At 38.3% G+C, this 23,924-nt stretch overlaps 1 protein-coding gene and 1 long non-coding RNA gene across 4 annotated transcripts in view; one reads left to right on the forward strand and one right to left on the reverse strand.

Moving 5' to 3' along the window:
- The window catches only part of LOC106841758 (uncharacterized), a 75,860-nt gene that overhangs the window by 9,322 nt on the left and 42,614 nt on the right, over window positions 1–23,924 (forward strand). The gene's annotated exons all lie outside the window — the stretch shown is intronic.
- THUMPD3 (THUMP domain containing 3) lies at window positions 852–23,791 on the reverse strand. 3 transcript variants are annotated; one of them, XM_014857944.3, is made up of 10 exons: window positions 23,670–23,791; window positions 21,829–22,117; window positions 20,688–20,765; window positions 13,483–13,959; window positions 11,429–11,559; window positions 8,873–8,942; window positions 6,902–7,017; window positions 3,300–3,410; window positions 2,038–2,161; window positions 852–1,848 (listed from the first exon to the last, which is right to left on the reverse strand). In XM_014857944.3, the coding sequence occupies exons 2-10, from the start codon at window positions 22,081–22,083 to the stop codon at window positions 1,699–1,701; spliced, it is 1,512 nt and encodes a 503-aa protein (XP_014713430.1). In that variant the 5' UTR covers window positions 22,084–22,117; window positions 23,670–23,791; the 3' UTR covers window positions 852–1,698. The 3 variants fall into 3 exon arrangements, with proteins under 3 accessions (XP_014713430.1, XP_014713431.1, XP_044610138.1); XM_014857945.3 differs by having other exon boundaries at window positions 23,286–23,680; XM_044754203.2 differs by lacking the exon at window positions 23,670–23,791 and adding an exon at window positions 23,235–23,652.

A 23,924-nucleotide genomic window follows, 5' to 3' on the forward strand; every position in this document is an offset into this window, starting at 1 on the left:
CTCTTCTGTATCCTCAGCCCGTTTCCTGTTCCTGTCGCCAGATTATAAGACAATGCCAGGGAGGAAGATGGCAAACTATTGCAGACAATGTTCACTACCTATCTGCATCATAAATTTGGCCATGTTTTTACAGTGGTATTTAATAGGACTAAAACGATGATGGATCAAGCGCAAATTTGATATACATAAAAACTAAGCCAGTGTACAAAAATATTAATTCATTTGTTAACAAATATTAAGTGTCCACTGGCAGGTACTGTGCCAGGCATTTGGTAAACAATGGTGAAGAGAGACATGGTCCTTGCACTTTCTAGTGCTGTGGACTGCTGATCAACACTCATTTAGAGGTTTAAATGGTTTGGCAGAAGTGAAAGGTGGTTTTATGTTGAGCCCATAATAATGCAACTGTATTCTGATGGTGGTCAAAATTCCAGTCTAGGATGTAAAACCCTTAGAAATATCTTATTTCTAATTCATTCTCAAGTGAGGGGTAGTATATCAGAGAAACCAGGTTAGGACTTTGGTTGTACTGCTAATGTGAACTCAGAATATTCTTTCAAAGGAAGGAAGTACTCTCTTATTCTAAATGTGACATCAAAAGGTAATACAAGTAGTACTATTCTATTACTAACATGACACTGAAAATTTAAGCTGAATACAGCCAGAAGCTCCAAAATAAGCTGAATATAAAGAATTTCACATAAAACCCGAATTACTCTTTGTCCCAGGGAAGCACCGTTTTCACAAGGACTTTATGTTGAGGTCACATTTTCCTCTGTCTCAAGGACTTTTCTGCAACTGGAAAAGCAACTAAATATGTATAGTGACCCACAAGGAAATAACAAAAGAACTTACATGAAACTTTTTATTTCAAAGATACATCAGCTCTCTAGTCCTTTTAAGAAACCAATAAACAAAAGTACTTTGACAAGTTTTTGTTTGACTTTGAAAAGCAACACCACCTTGTGTACTGAAAGAAAAATTTCTTTAAATGTGGCTTGTTGGTCCCATACTTCATCAACCAATGCATTTACTGCTATTTATAAATAGAAACATTCTATATTGCTAACAGTAAAGTATCTGTGCAATTATTTTGATAAATCCTAGTCCTCTGAGTTCTGTGTATTGATCTGAGTAACACGTTTAAGGCAGATGGTAAGCTTTCCTCTAGGTCTTGTGAGATTTTATCTTGTCATGGGGCAAACACAAAAATAACGCTTCATTTTTTAAGGTTGATAAAGAGAGCCTGACCAACTAAATAGCAAAGCTGCATAGGCAATGAGATGTGGCCTAAGATGCTCTGACTATGTTCTCTGCCTTTCCAGTAGGCCAGGGTAACTTTCTACCACCTACAATGGAAAATAGGAACTGCTATAAAAGCCTGAAAATAAAATGTTCTAAACCCAAATCCCAGTGTGTTTTAGTAGGCTTTGCATCTTTAAAGCATTTTAAGAAAAGTACTAATTGCCCAGCTACTCCTTCACAACAGCTCCAAAGAAAAGCTCTGCTTTCTCTTAAGACTGAATTCCATTCCATTCATTCCCACCTTTTGCTAACCAGAGTAAAGAGCTTTAGACCAGTTTAAACAGTGCAAACTGCACTTCTGTTAATACTATTTTTCTCTCAAAGCAAGTTCTTCCTGCTGACGTTTCCAGTGTGGGGAAGCACAAATGCTATTAATCATCTTCATTCTTTACATTACCAAAGAGTTCTTTCTCCATCTTGCTCTGAAGGATGAACAAAAGCTTGAGGCGTACGTTTCAGAAGATAAACTGCGGCATGAAGACCCCCTATGTTCACCCAGACAGTATGCACCTTCCGCCATACATGTCCCATTCCGGATAATGCCTGTGTACATACAAAAAGCATAAAAGTAACTAGCTGACAATCTGCTTCTAGAGCAACCAGAGGTCTTAGTTGCCAGGAGCGAACACTAGGGGAAGAGAAAACAAATCCCACTTGAACTAATATGCCCAAGTCTACTTTAAAAGATCCTAAGGTGGTCACAAGCGGAGCTTTTAAGTTAACGTACAGCACCTTGGTAAAGCATTTCTTGTCCTGAGTGAGTAGGACAGCTCGGCCTGTCCCTGGTCTACAAACACGGCTCATCTCTCGTAGGCAAGCAGGATAAAGGTTCCAGTTTCTCTTCTTGGAGCCCATCCTATAAAAGGAGGTTTGATGAGTCAAATACTTTGAATAGTTAGGACTATATGAAACAAGTTATTAAAAACTCATTTTCATTGCAATAAGAAAATCCAAAGGTATGAAAAATAGTTGCTTTTTATTTTTTTAAAGAAGGGTAAGTTTATTTCTTGCAAGTGGAGATAAAGAACTTTTTTTTTTTTTTTTGGTGAGGAAGATTGTCCCTGAGCTAACATCTGTGGCAATCTTCCTCTATGTTGTATGTGGGGTGCCACCACAGCATGGCTTGATGAGCAGTGTGTAGGTCTGTGCCTGGGATCCAAACCCATGAACCCCAGGCTGCCAAAGCTGAGTGTGTGAACTTAACCACTTCATCAGCAGGCCGGCCCCAACAGTTGCCTTTTAGAAGCTAGAGGGGTTGGCTAGTGGTGCAGCAGTTAAGTTTGCATGTTCCACTTCTCGGTGTCCTGGGGTTTGCCGGTTTGGATCCCGAGTGCAGACATGGCACCACTTGGCAAAAAGCCATGCTGTGATAGGCGTCCCACATATAAAGTAGAGGAAGATGGGCATGGATGTTAGCTCAGGGCCAGTCTTCCTCAGCAAAAAGAGGAGGATTGGCAGCAGTTAGCTCAGGGCTAATCTTCAAAAAGAGAGAAGCTAGAGCTTTGCCATTATATGTCAATGAAATGAGTGATCAAACTTAGTAAACTGCTTAGAATTTTGAAGTGAATGAATTGGTTACAGAAAAAAATTTTTGACAATAATTATATAAATTGTCCTCTTAATGAGCATAATAAGCAAGCTCTATAAACCAAACCAGTGATTAGAAGTCATTATCCTGAGAACTAGAACCAAGTTTTCCTCCATCTGTATGAAGTACCATGTAATTCAACAACGGGCTAGGAAGTGGATGAACTCCCTGTGGTGAGGATCAAAATGAAATTAATGCATTCCTGAGTTCTCCAAAGAAAGAAAATGAGTGAATCCATCATATTGTTATAATTCTTAAGTGAAAAACTGCTCTATTAAGTCTGTTAAAAGGAACTGAAGATTTCTGACAAAATAAACTCAAAGAAAACAGAACAGATTTAGAAGACAAGTGGGCAGTAGTATAACAAGTGAAGGTAAAACTCATTTTCTAAAAAACCAAGTCCCACCTTTTTCCAAATGGCATGTCTGTTACAATAATGTCCACAGAGCCAGTTCTCAATGGCAGACTGCAGATATCCCACTGGACAGCATCTATGGGCAAGCCCCAGGAGGGTCTGCTGTGGGGACAAAGGAAAGGGGCTTCAGCGTATTCTGATGTATGAAATTTAAGAAAATTCTTTCTGAAGAGGCTGCTATAAAGTACAAAATGCTACTAATAACAGTGACAACAACTTAAGCAAAATTTTTAAAGGAGAATGTAGGAAGAAAGCACAGGTCATAAGATAAAACTTTTATAATGACAAATAGCAAATCTATAAGAATGACAAGGAAGTTTTAAAAACGGTTAAGACCGGTTTTCAAAAGATGTCTACATCTGTTTCATCTACAATTTAAGCAAATGGATTAAGAGGAAAACAAGATTGCTACACAAAGACAACTGAGAACAGTGGTGAGGCACTAAATTACAGAAGTGACAATGTAAAACATCAATGAAACAGACACACTGGGGGAAAAAACACTAAAGAGAAAAAAAGATTATGAATTAACATCTGAAGGATAAAGTCTGGTACATCTATGTAGTAATAAGAGGACATCTAAAGCAAAGGATATGTAAAATTAGTAAATATAGAGGTACCTGTTTTAAGATTTAAAAACAAATATATGTATCATACTATTAAAAAAGGCGAAGAAAGAAAAAGATCAAAAAAACAGATGACAGAAGACAGAATTAATATAATAATAAATATAAATGATTTAACTCTTCCCTATTAAGGCAAAGCTACTGAGTTAAGAAACAAAATGCAACAGGCAATAATGCACAGGCTAAGTAGTAAGGCAAATCAAAGATTATGAGGAGAAATTAAGGGTTATATTGATATTTAATAAAAAATAAAATGCAACAGTCACTATATAATGGAAAAAAAAGATATCAAAAATATGAGTACTACAATCACAAGTAACAATAACTGAAACAAAACAACATAAGCCAAAAATATTAAAAATCAAGGTAAGACTGATATAAATAGTACAAATCACAGACAAAAAGTGAAGGTGCAGAGGGTCTGAAAAATAAGATAAAATATTCAGAAAATAGAAAATAACTTGTTTAAAAATGTTTATCAGGTTTCAAAAAACCCTGGCCATGTAGTAAACCTCAAGAAAATCCCAATAAATATGAAACAAAATATACCATAAAAATCTATTCATTATAATAAAACATAAATTAAAAATAAATTAAAACCGTTCAACTACTCATGTATAAAAAATGATCTAAGCTCTTGCTACTCAGAGTAGGGCCACAGACCAGCAGCATCAACACACAGAAGCTTGCTAGGAAATCAGACTCCCAGGTCCCATCCTAAAACTACTAAATCAGAATCTGTACATTAATAGGATCCGCAGGTGATTCATATGCACATCAAAGTTTGAAAAGCACTAGCCTAAACAACTAGATGAGAGACAATCAAGTATACAACCCAACAATCTAGAAAGTAACCAAAATAGAGAATTATCAAAATCTATAGGATAGGGGGCCACACTGGTGGTGCAGCAGTTAAGTTTGCACGTTCCGCTTCTCGGTGGCCCGGGGTTCGCTGGTTCGGATCCTGGGTGCAGACATGGCACCGCATGGCAAGCCATGCTGTGGTAGGCGTCCCACATATAAAAAGTAGAGGAAGATGGGCACGGATGTTAGCTCAGGGCCAGTCTTCCTCAGAAAAAAGAGGAGGATTGGCAGATGTTAGCTCAGGGCTAATCTTCCTTGAAAAAAAAAAAGAAGAAAAAAATCTATAGGATATATATGGTCAACAGGAGTACTTAGCATGAAAGTCAGCTCTAAGAAAAATCTTATCATTATAAAGACGACATTTAAGGCTGGGCCTGGCCCTGTAGTGTAATGGTTAAAGTTCTGCACAGTCTGCGTCGGTGGCCTGGATTCATGGGTTTGGATCCCAGGCACAGACCTATTCCACTCACCAGCCATGTTGTGGAAGTGTCCCACATACAAAACAATAGAGGAAGATTGGCAGAGATGTTAGCTCACGGCTAATCTTCCTCAAGCCAAAAAAAAAAGAGGAGTATTGGCAACGGATGTTAGCTCAGGGTGAATCTTCCTCAAAAAAAAAAAAAAGATGACACAGCATATAACTTAAGATTTTAGCTAACAAATAAAAACACCTCAATAGGAAATAGGAATAAAAAACAAAAAGCATTGAGCATCAAAGCCATAGAACAAATAGTATATGAAAGAACAAAACAAAGCACTGGCAATTCTAACCAAAAAAGGGAAAAAAAATTAGCAAAGAAAAGAGGATAACCAATATACAGACAAAAATAGTACTAGGCATACCATGTATAAGTAATAAATATAAGTATTTGCATAAAATGAGTACATATTTTTCAAAACAATTTCTACATACAAATACAAACCTCACACTAAGAGTTATCGAGGCAGCTGTTTCTAGATACGGTAAGACCAATCATGGGATATAATGACTTCCCAGGCTAAGTTTATTCAGGATGTGGAGCACCTGTAAGACCAAACAAATCTGCTGACCACTACCTATTCCTGCCACTTTCTAAGAAAATGAAGGGCACCAGTGAAACAGTTTTATGATGAGGCCTCTGATAAGAAACTGTAGACCAAATGACATTTCAACCAATTCTTCCCAAAGACAGCTGAGATTCTGAAAGAATAGTGAAAGGCTGACACAGATGGTACTGTCAAATGTAATTTGGAGTAGCGGGTTAGACTTAAGATACTACAATGACGTACATCTTCAATGAAAATCAAAATTTCCCAGAGGCTAATGGGTTTTCAATGCACGAATAGGAAAGGGAAATGGTTGAAGGACCTTGGAATATTTTGCTTGGAGAAGAGAGGATGTGGAGGGTGGGTGGACAAGTGCAGGGCGGTAGGATAGCCGTTCAAAGACCCGATGTCAGTCATCATCTGACATAGAGATAAGATTTTTCTTTATGGGCCCAAATGGGACAAAAGAACCAAATCTGTAGGAAGGTACAGGGAGAGACTCAATTCACTAAAAGGTACGACTAGCACTCAAAGCTGTGTAAAGATGCAATCAAAGCCTTGGACTGGAGGCAGTCATGAGAGGTACTGACACAGGCTAGAAGGTCAGGATCTCCCAGAGGACACTTAGGCACCATGGGAATGGCTCTGAGGTCTCTTCCAATTCTGAAATTTTTTTAAGTGCCAAATAATAGAAGAAAGTCTAAATAAACTGTAGTATTTCTATACAAAGAATATTAAGCAGTCATTAAAAAATAGACTATATAAAAAGTGTTGGAAAATTTGTGAAATTAAAATGAATCTACATGTTCTTCCACTATGTGGAAAAAAGACATATGAATAAGGAAAGAAAAAGGAAGATAGAAATAAAAATAGTTGCATTAGGGTGGGGAAATAATAGCTAAATGGAAAAATATTTTTAAAATATGAATTATTTTCAATAAACTTTTAAAATCTAAATAGAGTCTCACAGTATGTTCACAATGCACTGGGGGTTTTAATTCATAAAGTCAATAAGAAAAGTGATTATCTTATCTAAAGCTACGAGATGCTATAAAATCTTTTAAATTAAATTTTTACCCTTCTTTAATTTGGCTCTTGGACAATAAAGATGAGATGTTATTTGCAGCTCTATTCACAGCCAACGGATTATTATCACCAGCAATATGATAACAGTTAGACCATTCAGTAGCCCCCTAAAAGACAAGAGTATACATTAAAACACAAGTAGAAAACTGCAAAAAAATGATTAAAGGGAAAATCATTTCAATCTTCAATAAACAAGACAACCCAATGCTTTTCTAAAGTGGCAAAACACTGCATGTTGTCAGTTTTGCTATTCCACTTGTTTGAAATGCCCTCCTGTTCTCTGCTTGCTGAATTCCTACTATCTCTCAAAACGCAGCTCAAATATCGTGCCCTCTGTGACATCAACCCCAGCTCCTCAAGCTGTCTCTCATGCACCCCGAAAAGCACTTGGTACATATCTCCACCACTGCACTTGTTCTCTTCGTAATTATTTCTATACCTGTCTGCCTTTCAATGAATCTGGGAAGTCCTTAAGGACAGGTGTGGTATTTTATGCAATTCCGCACCCAGAAGTGTCTGGCACATAGAAGGCATTACAGATCTTAAATACAAACGTGGTTTGAAAAACTTAACCAAATCAAACTGACCAACCTATACCCTTTTGTGATTATGGGACTTTATGTAATCTAATATAATGGAATATTTGAGAATTTCAAAATAAAATGTCATCTCCATTGCATCGGCTTTTGAATGATAACCACCATATCCCTGAAAGCATTTTCTAATTTCATGTCAAAACATGCCAGCAGAACATAAATACCAAGCTGTCAAATATCACTTGTGGAATGAGGTGACATACTACTTGAGGCCTGAACAATGTTCTATGCAGATTAACAGACGGTTTCTGACATGAAAGCAGAGAAAATGCTGCCCTCTGTTTAGGGATGAGGAACACACACCTCTTCTTTGTGAACAGTAATGCCCTCATCCATGAACACAGTGCTTCACAGCTTTGTCTTTTGCCCAGATGCTGGAGGGTGACATAGAGGGATGTGGGAGAGACCTATAGAGTGTGAGGAAGGCCTCACAGGTGATTCTGATTCCTCAACATTTGTGTTTTTTTTCTAAACCTGGCAGAAAACAGTAGGCATTTAGACTACTATGATTTCCTTCTGGGATCTGAACTCCCAGATGACAGATGTCATCTTCTAATTGCAACTTGGATTCTTTTTCCCTTTGTGGGTTGCTTTGGACTTCATCATCTGTCCAGTTTCTGCCTACTCACAGACTCTGGCTGTCTCCATGCACTTTATTCCCATTGGATTTAGGTATACTGTATCTAAGAACTTACTATGTTTCACAAATTTAAGCAATTTTAATGGGAGTGCCCTCTTCCAAATTATTTATAAAAGTATAGATAATATTGATTCAAGGAGACTCTCCTATTAAATATCCTCGACTTAGAAAAATGCCTTTCCATGTCTTACTTTGCTTTAGGCAGTTTTTGAGTCCTCTCAATGTCACAGTAATTTTGAAAACTATTTAAGAGCATTTAGTATGTAACCTTGTTAGACTTCCTAAAAAAAATCAAAATAATGTTCAAAGGTTTCCCTTTTTACAACTATATTTACTCCCTTCAGGAACCTAAGTGCATTAAGAAGCGTAATCTCACTTTGTAGAGATGAAACGCGTTCCTCCAGTTTATGCTTATGCCTTCAGTTATCTTTTCTTTCAAGTCTGCCAGCTTGTCTGTTATAAAAAGGGACTCACCAGTTTACAATTCTCAGCCTTCTCTGGAATCCACTGGATAAATATCACTTATAATTTACCTAGTCCTTGGTTTTCGTAGTAAGTGGTTACATCCTTTACAGAGAAGTTCTAGCTTTACTGGTGTAATTCTTTCAAAATTCTTGGGTCCACTGACCCAACCTTGGTGATATCATTAAGTCTAACTTGCCCATTAATTCTAGAACATTCTGGACGTATCACTTGCTTATCTAAAAGCTAAAGAAAAGTTATTACCTCTATTGGTATTGCCCCGGTTCCACACATTGGATCAACTATTATATCAGTAGGTTGAGGAGCACAGAGCCTAGAGAAAAGAAAACAGCCTATGTGAAGAGACTTCAACCAACAGCTGAGGCCTCCACAATGATTATTCCTGAAGCTATAAAATTAAGGACCTATTATGCTAGCATGAAGGAACACCAATCAATATTCATTTAAAAAATATATTTGTAACTCCATGTTGACTTTATATCCTAGCACTTAAAAAAAAAAATTCCATAGAACTAAAAGTCTCCTTTGACTATCATCCGAAATTCCATTTCACTCCCAGATGGCATTTAGCTTCTAGATCTTTGAATATGTATGTGTATTATATATTACATATATATATGCCTTTAGACAACATGTTATTTACATATAAACCGGTATTGTTACACTAAAAAAAACCCCTTAAATGTATCAAGTAAAATACATATCAATGTAAGTTTAATGGCAATTAGACATTCAGTATTCCTGTCCTTATGAATTTAATTTTAAAGATAATAACCTTCTATAAAATAATTGCTTTCCTTTGAGCATTTAGTATTTTCCAGGCATGGACTTAAGCTTTTTGCATGCATTATCTCATTTAATCTTTTTTTTTTTGCTGAGGAATATTCGCCCTAAGTTAACATCTGTTGTCAATCTTCCTCTTTTTTTGCTTGAGAAAGATTAGCCCTGAGATAACATCTGTGCCAGTCTTTCTCTATTTTGTACATGGGACATCACTACAGCATGGCTGATGAGTTGTGTAGGCCTGTACTCGGGATCGGAACCCAGGAACCCAGGCCGCCGAAGTGGAGTGCACTGAACTTACTCACTAAGCCACGGAGCCAGCCCTTCATTTAATCCTTTTAACAATCTTATGAGGTAGGTTACTATTATTATTCTCATTTTACAGATAAGCTGACAAAAAACTTGTCCATGGATACAAAACTAATAGGTGACAGAGTCAGGATTAAGAGGCATTACTGTTAGTGGCTTAAATGTGACCCCCTCTATGAAGTATCCCTTCTCAGACAGGTCACTAGGTTTCTCTTTCCTTCTTTTGTCCTACTAATCTTTTCATGTTCTATTATGATATTTACCACATGTAAGGTAATTATTTATCTCCCTCACAAGCCACATTCTTGGGGACTAACGCTGGATACTGTTTGTAATACCCATCCAGCTCTACCTTGCTTTTCCTGCCCCTCAACACAAGGCAGAAGAATCCTCGGCAACCCTCTTGGGAGTACGCAACCCTGGACTCCCAGCCATTGCTGTTGGGTCCCAGCGACACTTGACCAAAACTATGCAAGTGTTCAATCAGATTCTCTCTTCCAAGAACTGAGAATAAAGAGCTAGAAGCCCTAGGTAGTATGAGGCTAGTAATTTGAAATTGGAAATACATAAATTTAGATGAAGAGCAGCCATTTGCACAGATGAGCAGAGACAAGAGCCCATAGGCTCCCAGGAGAAAGAAAAGTAGCTAGCTAGGTTTCTAGTGGTTTCCCAAGATCTGGTTCTACCCTTCTTGAGCCATAGCTTTCAGTTTTCTGTGGATCCCCCAAGATTTCTCAGTATCTTGCCAAAAAAATCCCCCTCCCACACAATCAGCACTTTTTTAATCTTAAACTAGCTTACTTAGGTTTCTAATCGTTGAATCCAAAATAACTCTATCCCTGGCTCCTACCATAATGCCTGGCAGGAGATACTAAATGTTTGTTAAATGAATTAAGACTAGGAGCTCTTCCTTAATCAAATGAACCCAGTTTTCTATTACTGTCATTGAATTGATAGGTTGCAATTGTGTCAAACTGTAACTCCGTGGACGAGCAGGGTAGAAGAGGAAGCAAAGATTGGAAAAGAAGGAAATACAGCTAACTACCAGGATATGCCAGGCACTATATATAAAAAGTATTTAGCATATGTTCTGCATTTACTCCTCACTAATAATCTTTTAAGTCTCACATCAAACCCATTTTGGAGTCTAGAAAACAGAAACTTCGAGAAGACAACTTGTCCTAATGGTGCAAAGAAGTACCTAATAAAAAGGGAAAAGGGAAAAGGAGAAAGCAAGCTAGGTCTTACAGTTGGAAAAGAGGAATATTCCAAGTTGATGCCTGGGTTGCTATGGGTATAAAATTTAAAAATATAAGTAAAAGCTCTGTGTTCATTTACACATTATACGTTTAAAAAAATCTTGCTTTCATCTGCTTCATTGCACAGAAATGAAACAAAGCAAAATCTGCTCTATTTCCCAAGATACAATATATCTTTTCTAAACAGACATGTGGCAACCCCACTTAAGAGGCAGATGAGAACTATCATTCCCATTTTAAAATTGAGAAAACCGAGACAGTGATTAAGTGACATTTTCAGGATTACAAGGAATCAGCACTGGATACAAGGGAAATAGATCATTAGCTTTTTATCCTATTCTTTATCCACCAATTTTAACACAGTACCTCATAAAAAATTAAAGTGTTGCGAAGGGAAAATTCAAACCAAGGCGTCACTTGAATCTAGACAGAAAACCCATTCTCTTACCGGAGCATGCCATAGGCAACAGTAGATCTAAGAGTGGTGGGTCCAAAATGTGTGATATTTCTTCGGTGGAGACTCTCTTCTGTCAATGCAATGCCCACAACAATTTCATGATCATGGATATTCAAAAGAACCTACAATAAAACAAGACAGAATAAAATAGTTTTAGGATTGTCTGAACTGTACTTATGACTAAGGTTTACTTGAGGCTTTATTAATTTTTGTAAGTTTATTACTGAGGTATACTTTGCATATGTACGGTAAAGTGCACAAATCTTAAGTGTGCAGCACAGTGAATTTTCACATATATATACACTGTGTAACTGCTACCCAGATAAAGACAGATAATATTTCTAGCATACCAGAAGGCTCCCCTTGCCCTCTCCTAGTCAGTACCCTCCCAAAGTAACCATTAATCTACCAACCACCGTAAATTAGTTTTGTCTTTTTTTGAACTTCAAATAAATGAAATCATATAGTATATACTACTTTTAAATTTTAAAATCTGTTTTGTTCTTTACTTTTCATTCACTATATTTATAAGTGAGCTATAACCAGATTTCCCCTGCATTTTTATAATATGAACATATTTTGAAGGTTTATGGGTTTTTTAACATACATTTTAAAAAATTTTTTACTTTTTTGGAAAAAATTTCAAACATACAGAAATGCTACAAGAACACTGGCACAATGAACTCCTAAATATACCCTTCACTTAGATCAACCGTTAACACTATGCTGCATTTGCTTTACCACCTATTATTTTCTTACTTAGTAATTTTTAAAACTTAATAACATCTGTGAAATAATGTTTTTTTGTCCTAGTTACAGTTTTTCTAACACACAGTTAAATATAAACTATCCAAATGAAAATAAAAGTAAAAATAAAATATGTTCTCGAATCTTCCACCTAAAATGTCCCCATCATGGTCTTAACAGCAGCAGCAGCTGACACGTATGTAGAGCTTCTTATGCGGAAGCCACTGTCAACACACCTGACATTCATACCTCATTTCATATTCACACCCTCTAGGTGAGCTAGGTATTATCATCCCCCTTTTACAGATGAGGAAATTGAGGCAAAGATGTCAGCTTACTTGCCCAAAGTCATCTGGCTTCTAAGTTGGGATTTGAACCACGCAGTATGGCTCCAGAATCTGTCCTACGAGCCCTGTTGCTAACTTTTGGACATCATTGTTCTAGTTAGCCTATATATTCACATAACAGCTGTTATGAGAAAAAAAGGATTGGGGAATTGTTCTTGATTTGATATGCAAAAAAAAAAATTGCAGAGAGAGTAAGTGACCTGCCCCAGATTTAAGTGTCCCAAAAGCAACAGAAAATGACTTCTCGGTAAAAATGTCAGCTGCGAGGGGCCTTTTAAGCTGTCAGAGATTTAAAGACTAGTTAGTATGGCCCACACGTGAATCATCTGTGTAGCAGAAGATGGAGACCAAGGAGAGTAAGGATGTTGAAAAGAGGTATCTGGGTTTGGGAATCAAGCAGAATTTAAGAAAGAGGAGAGCTGGCTCTAGCATGAGTATTAGCAATGAGGTCCTCATTTTAGGAGGTTGAGGTTTGTTTTAAAAATATACTCCACTTTTTTTTAGTAGCAAAACTCTACAACCAAGACACACAAAAAACAGAAAAGTTGTTTAATTCTGGTTGAATTTTATAATATGAAAGTCCACATAATGTTGTAAAAAGTACCAGACTTTAGAAACTCAAGTCTTAATAGCTCCCATCTATTGAGTCCTCAGTATACCACGTATTGCACTAAATATTTAAAATATATTATCTCATTTCACCTTTGGGACACACTTAAATGGCTCCATTTGAAACAGAGGCTCAGAGAGAGCATCCTGTCCAAAGTGACACAGTTGTGCAGTCAAAATTTTGATCTAGATCTGTCTCCATAGGCCATGCTCTTGAAATCACACACATCCTATTAGCTCTGTGGCCTCAGTTTAACTGTCCCTAAGATTGGTTAGTCTGACAATTCTACAAATCTGTAATTACGGCCTTCTTGAATCATCATAATCAGAGCCTGTACCTACCTCCACATCAAAGTTGGTCATGTCAGCCTTCCACTTAAAGTACTCTTGAACGGCACCCCCAAAATCTCTCGCGGCTTCATTTGAGGAAAAGCAATGCTTCTCTCCTGCCCTGTTGCACGTGACTCTAAACTTCAGCACTTCAGGATTAGTTTCTTCTTTTGAGCTTTCATCAGTCTCATCTTTGCAAGATGCCAAATCGTCACCTACTAATGTTGATACTTCTTCTTTGATGGCTGGATTTTCATAATAGTCTAAGATATGTGAATCTAAGGGATTGCTAGTGAACGCTTTTTTAACATCTCTCTCATCAGTCTTGTCTCCTCGTCCATTATCAATCTTCTCTTTACCTGAATTCTGATTTATCTTTTTGCGCTTTGTTTTTTTTTTCTTGAAACTGGTGTTAATTTTCCATACTTTTAAAGGGTCTGACCATGGGAGCTTCCCAGCCAATTCTTCAAAATCCTTTAAAACTTCTTCCTATAAAGGACAGAGAATGAAATCCATCCATTTCATTCATTTCTCACCACTTCAATTGAACACATAAACCCCTACTTTGCCTATAGACTACATTAATGATTAAGTTGGGGGTGGCAGGGGTGCACAACAAGAGTAAATAAAATAATGCCTGCAACTAAGGAAATTAAAATCTCATTGAAAATTAAAGATATATACAAAGTAAGCCACTAAAGAATAATACACAACAGAAAATGGTAAATGGGAGGCAGGACTTTAAGATTAAAATGTGAGCAATAGAAAACTGTTAACAGTGGCTACCTCTAGGGAGGGAAAGTGGGTGGATGAAAGGCACGGCAAGGAGAGCAATTTACCTCTCACTGACTGACTTCCTTGTGAACTTTTGCTGTGTATACATAGTAACTATTTTTAACAGTAGTATTTTTTACAAGAAAAAAAATAAACCTTAAGCAGTTAAAAATGTTATCTCTCCAATTTCTAAATAGTATGTAGAGTCACCTCTTTAAAAAATAAATCTGATCTCGCCCCTCCATTGCTTAAAGCCCCTCCACAGTTTCCCATTACATATAAAAAGTCTACATTCCTTAAAAAGCCCAACATAATCTGACTCCTGCCTACTTCTCTTACATCACTTGAAGATCATTCTCTCCCTCACTTCCCACGTCTGCTTGAAAGGTATTTGCTTCACGTGGTCTCGCTGCACTGCTGGCTCCTGTCTCATTATTTAATAGTAGTTTAAAAGGCATATCTTCCAAGAGACCCACTCTATTTAGAGCAGTCCTCTCAAGTCATTCTCTTCCCATTTTTTCGTTACAGAGCTTAGCATTATCTAAAGTTACTAGGTTTACCATATTGTTCACCATCAAGCCTCCTATCAGAAGGTAAATTCAGGGTGCAAAGGACCTTCCCCGTCGTGACCACTGCTATAAGCGACATGCCTAGAGCAGTGCGTGGGATACAAAAGGTGTTCAATAAACAGCTCCAGGATAATAGGTGATTAAATGTTAAAATGGGTGTTACAGAGCCATGCAGTCCAATTCAGCAGCCACTAGCCACATGTAGCTATTGAAATTGAAATGATCTAAAATAAAACACTCAGTTTTTCTGTCACATTAGCCACACTCCACACACTGATGGCTAGTGGCTACCATGCTGGAAAGTGTAGACACAACATTTCCATCAGAAAGTTCTATTGCAGAGTGCTGGTACAGACAATATATGTTACCGAAAAGCAATGTAGAAGGACATCAGTGCTGACTGATAGAACTGAGACTTGAAATGGGCGAGAGTGAAGACTTTGATGTGATACTGCTTGAAACCTGATGAAATGAAGTCAAATTTCACATTTGGCAAATTCAATCCTATCTACAAATAATTTCCCTATAAAGGGCATCCACAGGACTTGTAGGTTTAACATGGTGGAATAACACTGGTGTAGCCCCTTTCTTTCTCCAGAAACCATTCTAAAAGAAAAAACAACAGAAATAGCAACTCTAAATAGATCTACACAGTATCCAGAAACTTGAACCATAACATAAGAATTCCCAAGTGTAGTGAAGGTCAAACAGAGGTGCAGGAAGACAAAAGGGGGAGAATGCCTATAGATCTCAGACGAAGGGTAGAGCAGTCTGCAAAGAGTAGCAAATAAACTCTTTTCTGGAACAGCAGGAAAGAAGTACATGCTGACAGAGCGAGCTTCCCTAGACCACATTTGTATGAAGAAGCAGGAGAGAGAAAAGAAAGCTGAACAAGGAATCCCAGATGTGCTGTTTGCTGGAAACTGTTGGTGAAACAGAGCTGCGGAGAGATACTCTACGCTGTGAATAACGCTGAAGATGCTGATCTGTTCAGGCTAGGGAGAAGTAATGGTTAAAAGAACTCATTCGGTGGCATGGAAACTATACCTCAATAAAACTATTAAAAAAAAGAAGGAAGAGGAGAATAACTCATGCACCTACAACCCTTTGTCACAGGATCTTCACAGTGAACCAGAGGGGTTACTTGCTGGCCTAGAACAGTTCCTGGCCTCTCCCACAGGACCTCCTATAAATAGCAGGTCCAAGAGGAACTCCCTTATTCAAAGATCAGCAATTATCAAAAGTTATCAGCACAAGATTTATAGAAACATAAAAAAAGAAAAAGGAAAAACAAATAGCAGACAAAAAACAGTGACCAGAAAGACACTGCCAGAGAGCAGTTGAAAACTGATCAAACGTACTGACATTACATCAAAAAATGTAATGAGGGAATACCTTTGAAAATAAGAGTTCAAAGCAGAGATACAAAAGAAGAAAGAAGATGAGGTGAGCCACCACAAGGAGATGAAACTGGTGCTTGTAGACATCAAAGAAAAAGAGGAATAAAAAGATAAAACCAGGGCCGGCCTGGTGGTGCAGTGGTTAGGTTCACATATTCCACTTTGGCAGCCCCAGGGTTCACCGGTTTGGATGCCAAGTGCAGACCTATGCACTGCTTGTCAAGCCATGCTGTGGCAGGCATCCCACATATAAAGTAGAGAAAGATGGGCACGGATGTTAGCTCGGGGCCAGTCTTCCTCAGCAAAAAATAGGATTGGCGGCAGATGTTAACTCAGGGCTAATCTTCCTCAAAAAAAAAAAGATAAAATCATTGCAGAAATGAAGACCATACTGAAAAAGATACTGCTTCAAACACAGTAAGGGATGTGTAGAAAAGCAAAACAAATACAATGGAAATGAGCAAAAAGTAAAAAAAGGCTTAGAGAGAATATGGTAAAACATGAAAGATAGTGAAGAGATCCTACATATGTATAACTGGTATCTCTGAAGAAGGAACTTAAGATAATGAAACAAAAAATATTTTAAAAAAATAATTCAAGAAAACTTTCCAGAAATGTAAGTGGATGTGAATCTCTCTATGGACTGACATGTCTTGACAAGAAATTATCAACAGTGAGACATATCCTACTGAGTTTGCTAGACTTCAAAGATAAATGTATATATGTATCTGAGCATCAAACAAAAATATCAAGAAAGCAACAAATAAGGGGAAAAAAAATATCAGGATGGCCTCAGAATTTTCCATGGCAACATTTAATGCTAGAAGAGAATGAACACTGCCTATAATATTCTTCTAAGGAAGAACAGCATGATTCCAAATTTTATACCTAAACTATTAATCAAATATACAGATGAAAGACACATTTCTGAATTCATGCCATTTAAAAGATAAAAACTATGACAAAGGACAGGTAGTGTACCTATAATCTATTTAGCTATAGGACTAAAATAAAAACAAATATAGGGATTATGACTACGAAAGAGAATGTAAATATCACAAACTGGCATGCAGTTGGAGGGGAACGGTAAGAGATGGGAAGCTATGTAAACATGCTGATATCCTCTTGTCTTATAGCCAGAGGTCAAAGGACAGAAGTTACAGCTGGTAAATAAAAGTATATTTAAAGGCATATGGGTCAACACTAAGAAAAATAACTGGAAGGTGAAAGGGAAGGAGGGAGATGTGAAAAACACGCCAATTTCATCACTGCTCTTATTAGGGATTCAAAATATACTGTTTGAATACTCAGTCAGAGAGGTAGGAGCTCAAAGGCTGGCTCTGCCATTTATTCTGAGTGTTTGTGGGATGGCCATTTAAACTCTGTGAGTTTATTTTCTCATTTTTTAAAGCAGGGATCAACTATCATTTATGTAGAGATAAGACAATATGCATATATGCATACCTTTATATATGCACAGACACCTCTAGAAAGTTATAGGAGAAACGGTTACAATCTTTTCCTCCAGGTAAAGGAACTGGGTGCCTTCCAGGTTAACAGGAATGGGAGAGGCTTACTTTTTATGGTATACCCTTCTACACCTTTAGACCATTGCACCATTACTATATTAACCTGTTAAAAGTAAGCTGCTTGAATAAAAAAATAAAACTATATAATATGAAATAAAATTCCCCCCAAAAATACTGTGTAAATAGTAGATTAACCTGTTGTTATAAAGATAACAACTGGAGAACAAATACAAACCTTCCAAACCTTATAAAACACATGCGTGTGGAAAAAGTGAAGCAAATACATAATTTCAAAAAAGAAAGAAAAAGAAAGCAGAATTGTGTAGCACAAATGTGACAAAACCAAGACCAAACATTTCAGTCATATCAATAAATATCAATGGGATAAACTCTCTTATTAAACAAAAAATGACCCTCAGATTGAATATGTACAAGGATGTATACAGGATATTTGTTGTACCACCACTGTAAAAGCAAAAGAATATTAAAAAAACCTAATATCCTAAAATGGGACTGATTAAATTATGAGGTAATCAAATCTAGCAATGATATTGGCGTGATCTCCAAGATATATGAGAAAAAGCAGGGGCCAGCCCCATGGCTGAGTGGTTAAGTTCGTGTGCTCCGCTGCGGTGGCCCAGGGTTTCGCCAGTTCGGATCCTGGGCTCAGACATGGCACCACTCATCAGGCCATGTTGAGGCAGCGTCCCACATGCCACAACCAGAAGGACGCACAACTAAGATAAACAACTATGTACTGGGGGGATTTGGGGAGATAAAACAGGAAAACAAAAGAAAAAAACAAAGAGAAAAAGCACAACACAGAACAGTATGCATAGCATACTTCCAGTTGTGTAAATACGTGAATAAAAGACATATTCATAAAATAGCTGTAGAGGGATAGCCAAGAAATTGCTAACAGTGTTGCCTCCAGGGAAGGAACTGCATGGTATGGGGATATAGGAACACTTACTTGTCACTGTATATACCTTCCCATCTTTATAATTTTGCTCTCAGTACATATATTAACTAGCTTTTAAAAACCCATATAAGTCACAGAAGTTAGTTTTTTTAAAAAAACAAACCAAACAGGCTAATAAAGTCATATCATCAGAATACTTAAAAACAAGAGAACCCATTAAAATGCTGAAACTAACGGGCTTTTGATAAGACACGGGAAAGTCTAATACTACAGAGAACAAAATCGATGGTCAACAGAATGAAAGCTAGAAGCAAATACTTAAAAACAAGGTTTTACTGAGGCATGTTGTAATTTAACTCCATAAGGTGACGGGCCTAACAATTTTTCATGGTCACACACAACAGAAGCTGCCCTTGCACAGATCCAAAAATCGACCTCAATCACTGCCGCTCTTCTTTTAAGACTTTTGACAGCAACCTCTTTTGCAGTTACTTACAAGGCAACTCTGAAAAGCTGGCTCATATAGAACCATTCCATAATATCAAATTCACCTCCAATTAGAGATCCAAAATACCCAAAATAATTCAAACTCCAGGATGGCAAAATGCAGGAATTTAAGAAAATATTAATAACGTCCTAGTTAGTTGGAGGCAAGAATTTAAGAGGGAAACATAATTTTTTTAAACGCTTGTTAACATTTATTCATGTGTAGAATTGGATATTAAAATTCTGAAATACTTAGCAGCAAAAATTTTCAGTAGCCTCCCGTTATTTACTAGTTTCATAGACATGATTCGGTTGGCAATGACTATAAGAAGTCTGAAGGGTTATAAATACTAGTGTTGAAAGTTACATTTGTAGTTAATAAAAATTTAATCTATTTTCAGTCTGAATTCTTTTAGGTCTGGTTTTACTTTTTCTAGGCTGTGGGTTCATAGCATTTTGACTGGTTTTTACACGTTCTGGCAATCAACCTGTTGCCAATAAATAAAAATTAGCGAATTAGGCAGTGTATCTATCACCATTTTAAAAAACAGATTATTTCTAATATAGACAATAAAACTGATAGAAAAAAATTTTCAAGCATTTGACTCTGGAAACCTGACCAAAAAGCCATGTGGAAAAATACTCAAGCCTTACTGAGATCAAATTTCAAGCTTCAGCTTAGACAGCATCTTGATATTTAGGAATCAGATGCTAAATACAAGTCTGAGACAAAGCTGTTGTCCTCACAACTGAAGGAATATTTAGATATTACTCTGACTTTATGTCCAAAAAGAAAGTTAGAGAAGAAAGCAGGGCAAAAGCAGATGGTGAGAGAAAGTGTTATTTGTAGATGACACAACTGTTACTTGCTCCTTGGTTCACAATCTAAAAGCAATTCTATTTTGCAATACATATATTAGCAAAGCTAATCTAAGGTATATATCTTTCATAAGAAAGTCAAACAATTTGTTTTATTTCTTATAAATTTCGATATTTTTCTATATTGATTTGTATTTATTTTTATTTTGTTATTCTTTCATCTTTTTTAAAAAAATGAGGTCTAATTGACATCCAGTATTATTTGAGTTTCAGGTGTACAACATAATGATTTGGTATTTGTATGTATTGTGAAATGATCACCACAATAAGCCTAGTTAACATCTGTCACCACACAGTTACAAAATTCTTTTCTTGTGATGAGAATTTTTAAGATCTACTCTCTTAGCAACTTGCAAATATGCAATACGGTATTATTAATTATAGTCACCATGCTGTACATTACATCCCCGTGACTTAAGTATTTCATAACTGTAAATTTGTACCTCTTGACCCCCTCCCACACATTTCACCCACTCCCCACTGCCTGCAATATTGATTTTTAAAAAAAACTTTTGGAATGGACTGTCAACACATCTCTAGATTTTGCTGTAAAAGCCTCCAGTATTCCATATTATAAAAGCACCAGTAATGCTAAGTGATAGAATGCAAAAAGTGGAAATATCGGGGAAAAACAGCTACCATGTTTGGGATAGCTCACCTTTGTTTCTTTGAACTGGTAATCTTTAAACTCCTGAACAACCACAAATAAGTTATCAACTGATCTCAGACAATGAACCTGGGGAGGGAAAGAAATGTTAGAAGCAAACTTTTGAGAAAGCTTTTGAATCACACAAACTATCAACATTTAAATATAAAAATCAGGTACAAAGATTGTAAAGCAGCTAATAGCTATCATTTGTATTTTAAAATTTTCCCATCTCTCTAGTCTCCCATCTTTTTGGTTACCCATCAGCTTCTATTCCCCTAGAGAAAAGGAAGAAGGACAGATGGAAGGATAGAAGCTTCAAGTATTATGTGGGCACCACAGGTTTAGGGGAGAAGGGCAAGAGGAAGACAGTCAAGTGGGGCTTTAGCCTATTTCCGGCATGGCTTTCTGGGGCACGATGCAGACTGCAGTGGTTAAAAGCACAGGGTTTGAGCTCCAGCTCTGTGACTAACAGCTGAGCAACCCTGGGCAAATCACTTATTCCTAAGCCTAATGACAATAATGCCTATCTTCACAAAGCTGCTGAGGTTATTAACTGAAACACTAGATGAAAAACACCTGCTTACCAACTCATCCCACAGATATTTATTAGGTGCCTACTTGATGCCCGACACTAAAAGCCTGGGAGATAAGGCGAAAAAAACCAGAGAACAATCCCTGCCCTCATGGCGCTTACGGGGATGAGAAACAGCTTAGCTTTTATCCTATGGAATGGCAGTTTGCTGACCTTCACTTCTCACCTTCAGATTCCTAATTACTTTTGAGCAAGAATTTCTTTGACACAGATTAAAAGAAAAATCTCTCCTTTTATGCTTCATCACCAAAGTCTAAACTTCAGTTAGACACTGAAGTAAATAAACTCAAAGATGTGTAGTAGATACTGAGAATTTCTTCATAAGTCACACAGGATTTTTTCCGGTGAATTCATCCTCAGGAAATATTAGGATCTCTTTAAAAATACAGCAAAGCTACTAGTCAAACTTATAGATTAATAGCCAATAGAAAATGCAGTAATACTCTAAATTCACCTGACTGGGGGAGAGCAAAGAAAAGCAAAAAGGATTCCAGAGGGGTCTGTAAACCAGAAAGTAACCTACTAAGTAAACGATTTTAAATATTGCTTCATTCAAACCTGAGCCAGACTTTCCACTGAAATGTCAAAATATATCTTGCCCCGGTCTCTGCTGATTTGGCATGATGACCCCAATTTCTCTGTCACTTCATCTGCAGCTGTTTGCTCAAAGCCAGTAGGTACAGTGGCTCCAATAGTGACTTGGAATTGCTCGGACTCACTTCTGGGGCCACTTTCCATCACTTGTATAGACTCCTGGTTCTCATGAAGGTTCACATCAAGGAGCTGGTTGGTGGCTTCTTGAACATCAGACATGTTGGCAGTGCTTCCAAGGTTCCTAATACAGTCCCTTTAAAATTAGTACAGAAAAGAAAAAGAAGGAAGGCCCAAACATTACCACCTCATATTTCAACCATAATTAAAAACAGCTGGGGGCTGGCCCGGTGTCGTAGCAGTTAAGTTTGCAGGCTCCACTTTGGACACTGGGGGTTCGCCAATTCAGATCCTGGGTGTGGACCTACACATGGCTCATGAAGCCATGCTGTGGCAGCATCCCACATACAAAATAGAGGAAGACTGGCACAGATGTTAGCTCAGCAACAATCTTCGTCAAGCAAAAGGAGGAAGATTGGCAAGAGATGTTAGCTTAGGGCCAATCTTCCTGGTCCCCCCCCCCCCCAAAATCTGCTTTAGAAGACTGGAAGAACAAAGCAACACAACTGATATAACCATTTTCAGTCAACACATCTGAACCAACATTCAGCACAGACAGAAGGACTGAATAACATGGGCACAGAGTGCAGAACGTAAAATATGATGTTATTAAACAAGCATTACAGATACTATGGAAAAAAGGAGGCAGACAAGTAAGAGTATTTCCACAGCATGCAATGTTTAGTTCGGAATCATCGATGTTGATGATAGCCACTTCATGACTACAACCCTTAACAACCCCAGAACAGAGGCTGTGAGAGCACATTCAAATACATTTCTGCATCTAGTTCTTTTTTAGCTAGTAACTAAGAACATGGGGCTTTGGAGTCTCAGACAGAAATGGGTTTGAATTCTTGCCCTCATCGTTCGTAGGATGAATGACCTAAAACAAGTTAATTCCCCTACGCCTCAATTTCCTCATCTGCAAAACGGGATTTAAATAAGACCGCTCTCCCAGAGCTGCTGGAAGACGAGAGAGAACAGCATACTGCCAGGCTCATCATTAAACCTTGCTAACAGGATATCCTCCTCCTTCCTGTGAAACGGATAGTGACTCATGCGTTTAAATCTGATTAACGGAACATCCACTATCTAATGGCTACAAATACCTGAACGCATACTAAAGACCAGGCTCTGGGATCCAGGGATGGGCATAGAGATCTACGAAATATCTGAAACAGTAAACCAAAATTTCTGTATCTGAACATGGCGGGGGGGTTGAGAAGTGAGAGGTGGGGATCAATAGCTCTCACCAGATTTTCAAGGTTTTGGGACCCAAAACAACTCAAGTAGGCACAGAGTACCTATACTTCGTCCTCGTTCTGTGCGCGGGACAGGTAACGGTGTGTAACACTAACGCAAGTCGGTTCTTGCCCTTAAGGAGCTCACAGTCACCGCGAACACGACCTCCATCTTCCAAACAAGGTAGCTAAAGCCCACGATAGGACGCAGCCTGTCCGAGATCAGAGAGCCAATCAGCGGGCACGGTCTCGACTCCCAGCCGCAGGGCCCTCGTCGCGAGAATCCCGAGAGCCGGGCAAGGCCGGGAAGAGGCAACGCGAAGGGCTCCGCCGTGGCACCGGGCTCAACGCAGCCCGCGGCTGGCCCCGGTGGCATGACGGAGGTCGCCCCTCCCTCCCGAGGTCAGCGGCGCCGCACCCGGCCACTCCCACCCGCCGCCCGCTTACCGGTCGCCAGCGCAGACCCTTCCGGCTGCGGCACCCGCCAGCCCAGCGCGCCCAGGTCACGCCGCCGGAAGCCACCCCGACACCCCCGGAAACGGAAGTCAGGTGGCGCTGGTGCAGCGGCCCCGGACTAGGGGCGGGCGCCGCGCAAGGTCAGGCAGAGAACGTGCGCGGGAAAGCCTTGCGCCGTGGCGCCGAATGTGGAGCGGCGCGCTCCTGCCGCGGGCCGGGATACTCGGCTAGCTGGGCCTGGAGCGC

Source organism: Equus asinus, chromosome 21 (assembly GCF_041296235.1).
Source record: "Equus asinus isolate D_3611 breed Donkey chromosome 21, EquAss-T2T_v2, whole genome shotgun sequence".
In the NCBI taxonomy this organism is placed as follows: domain Eukaryota; kingdom Metazoa; phylum Chordata; class Mammalia; order Perissodactyla; family Equidae; genus Equus; species Equus asinus.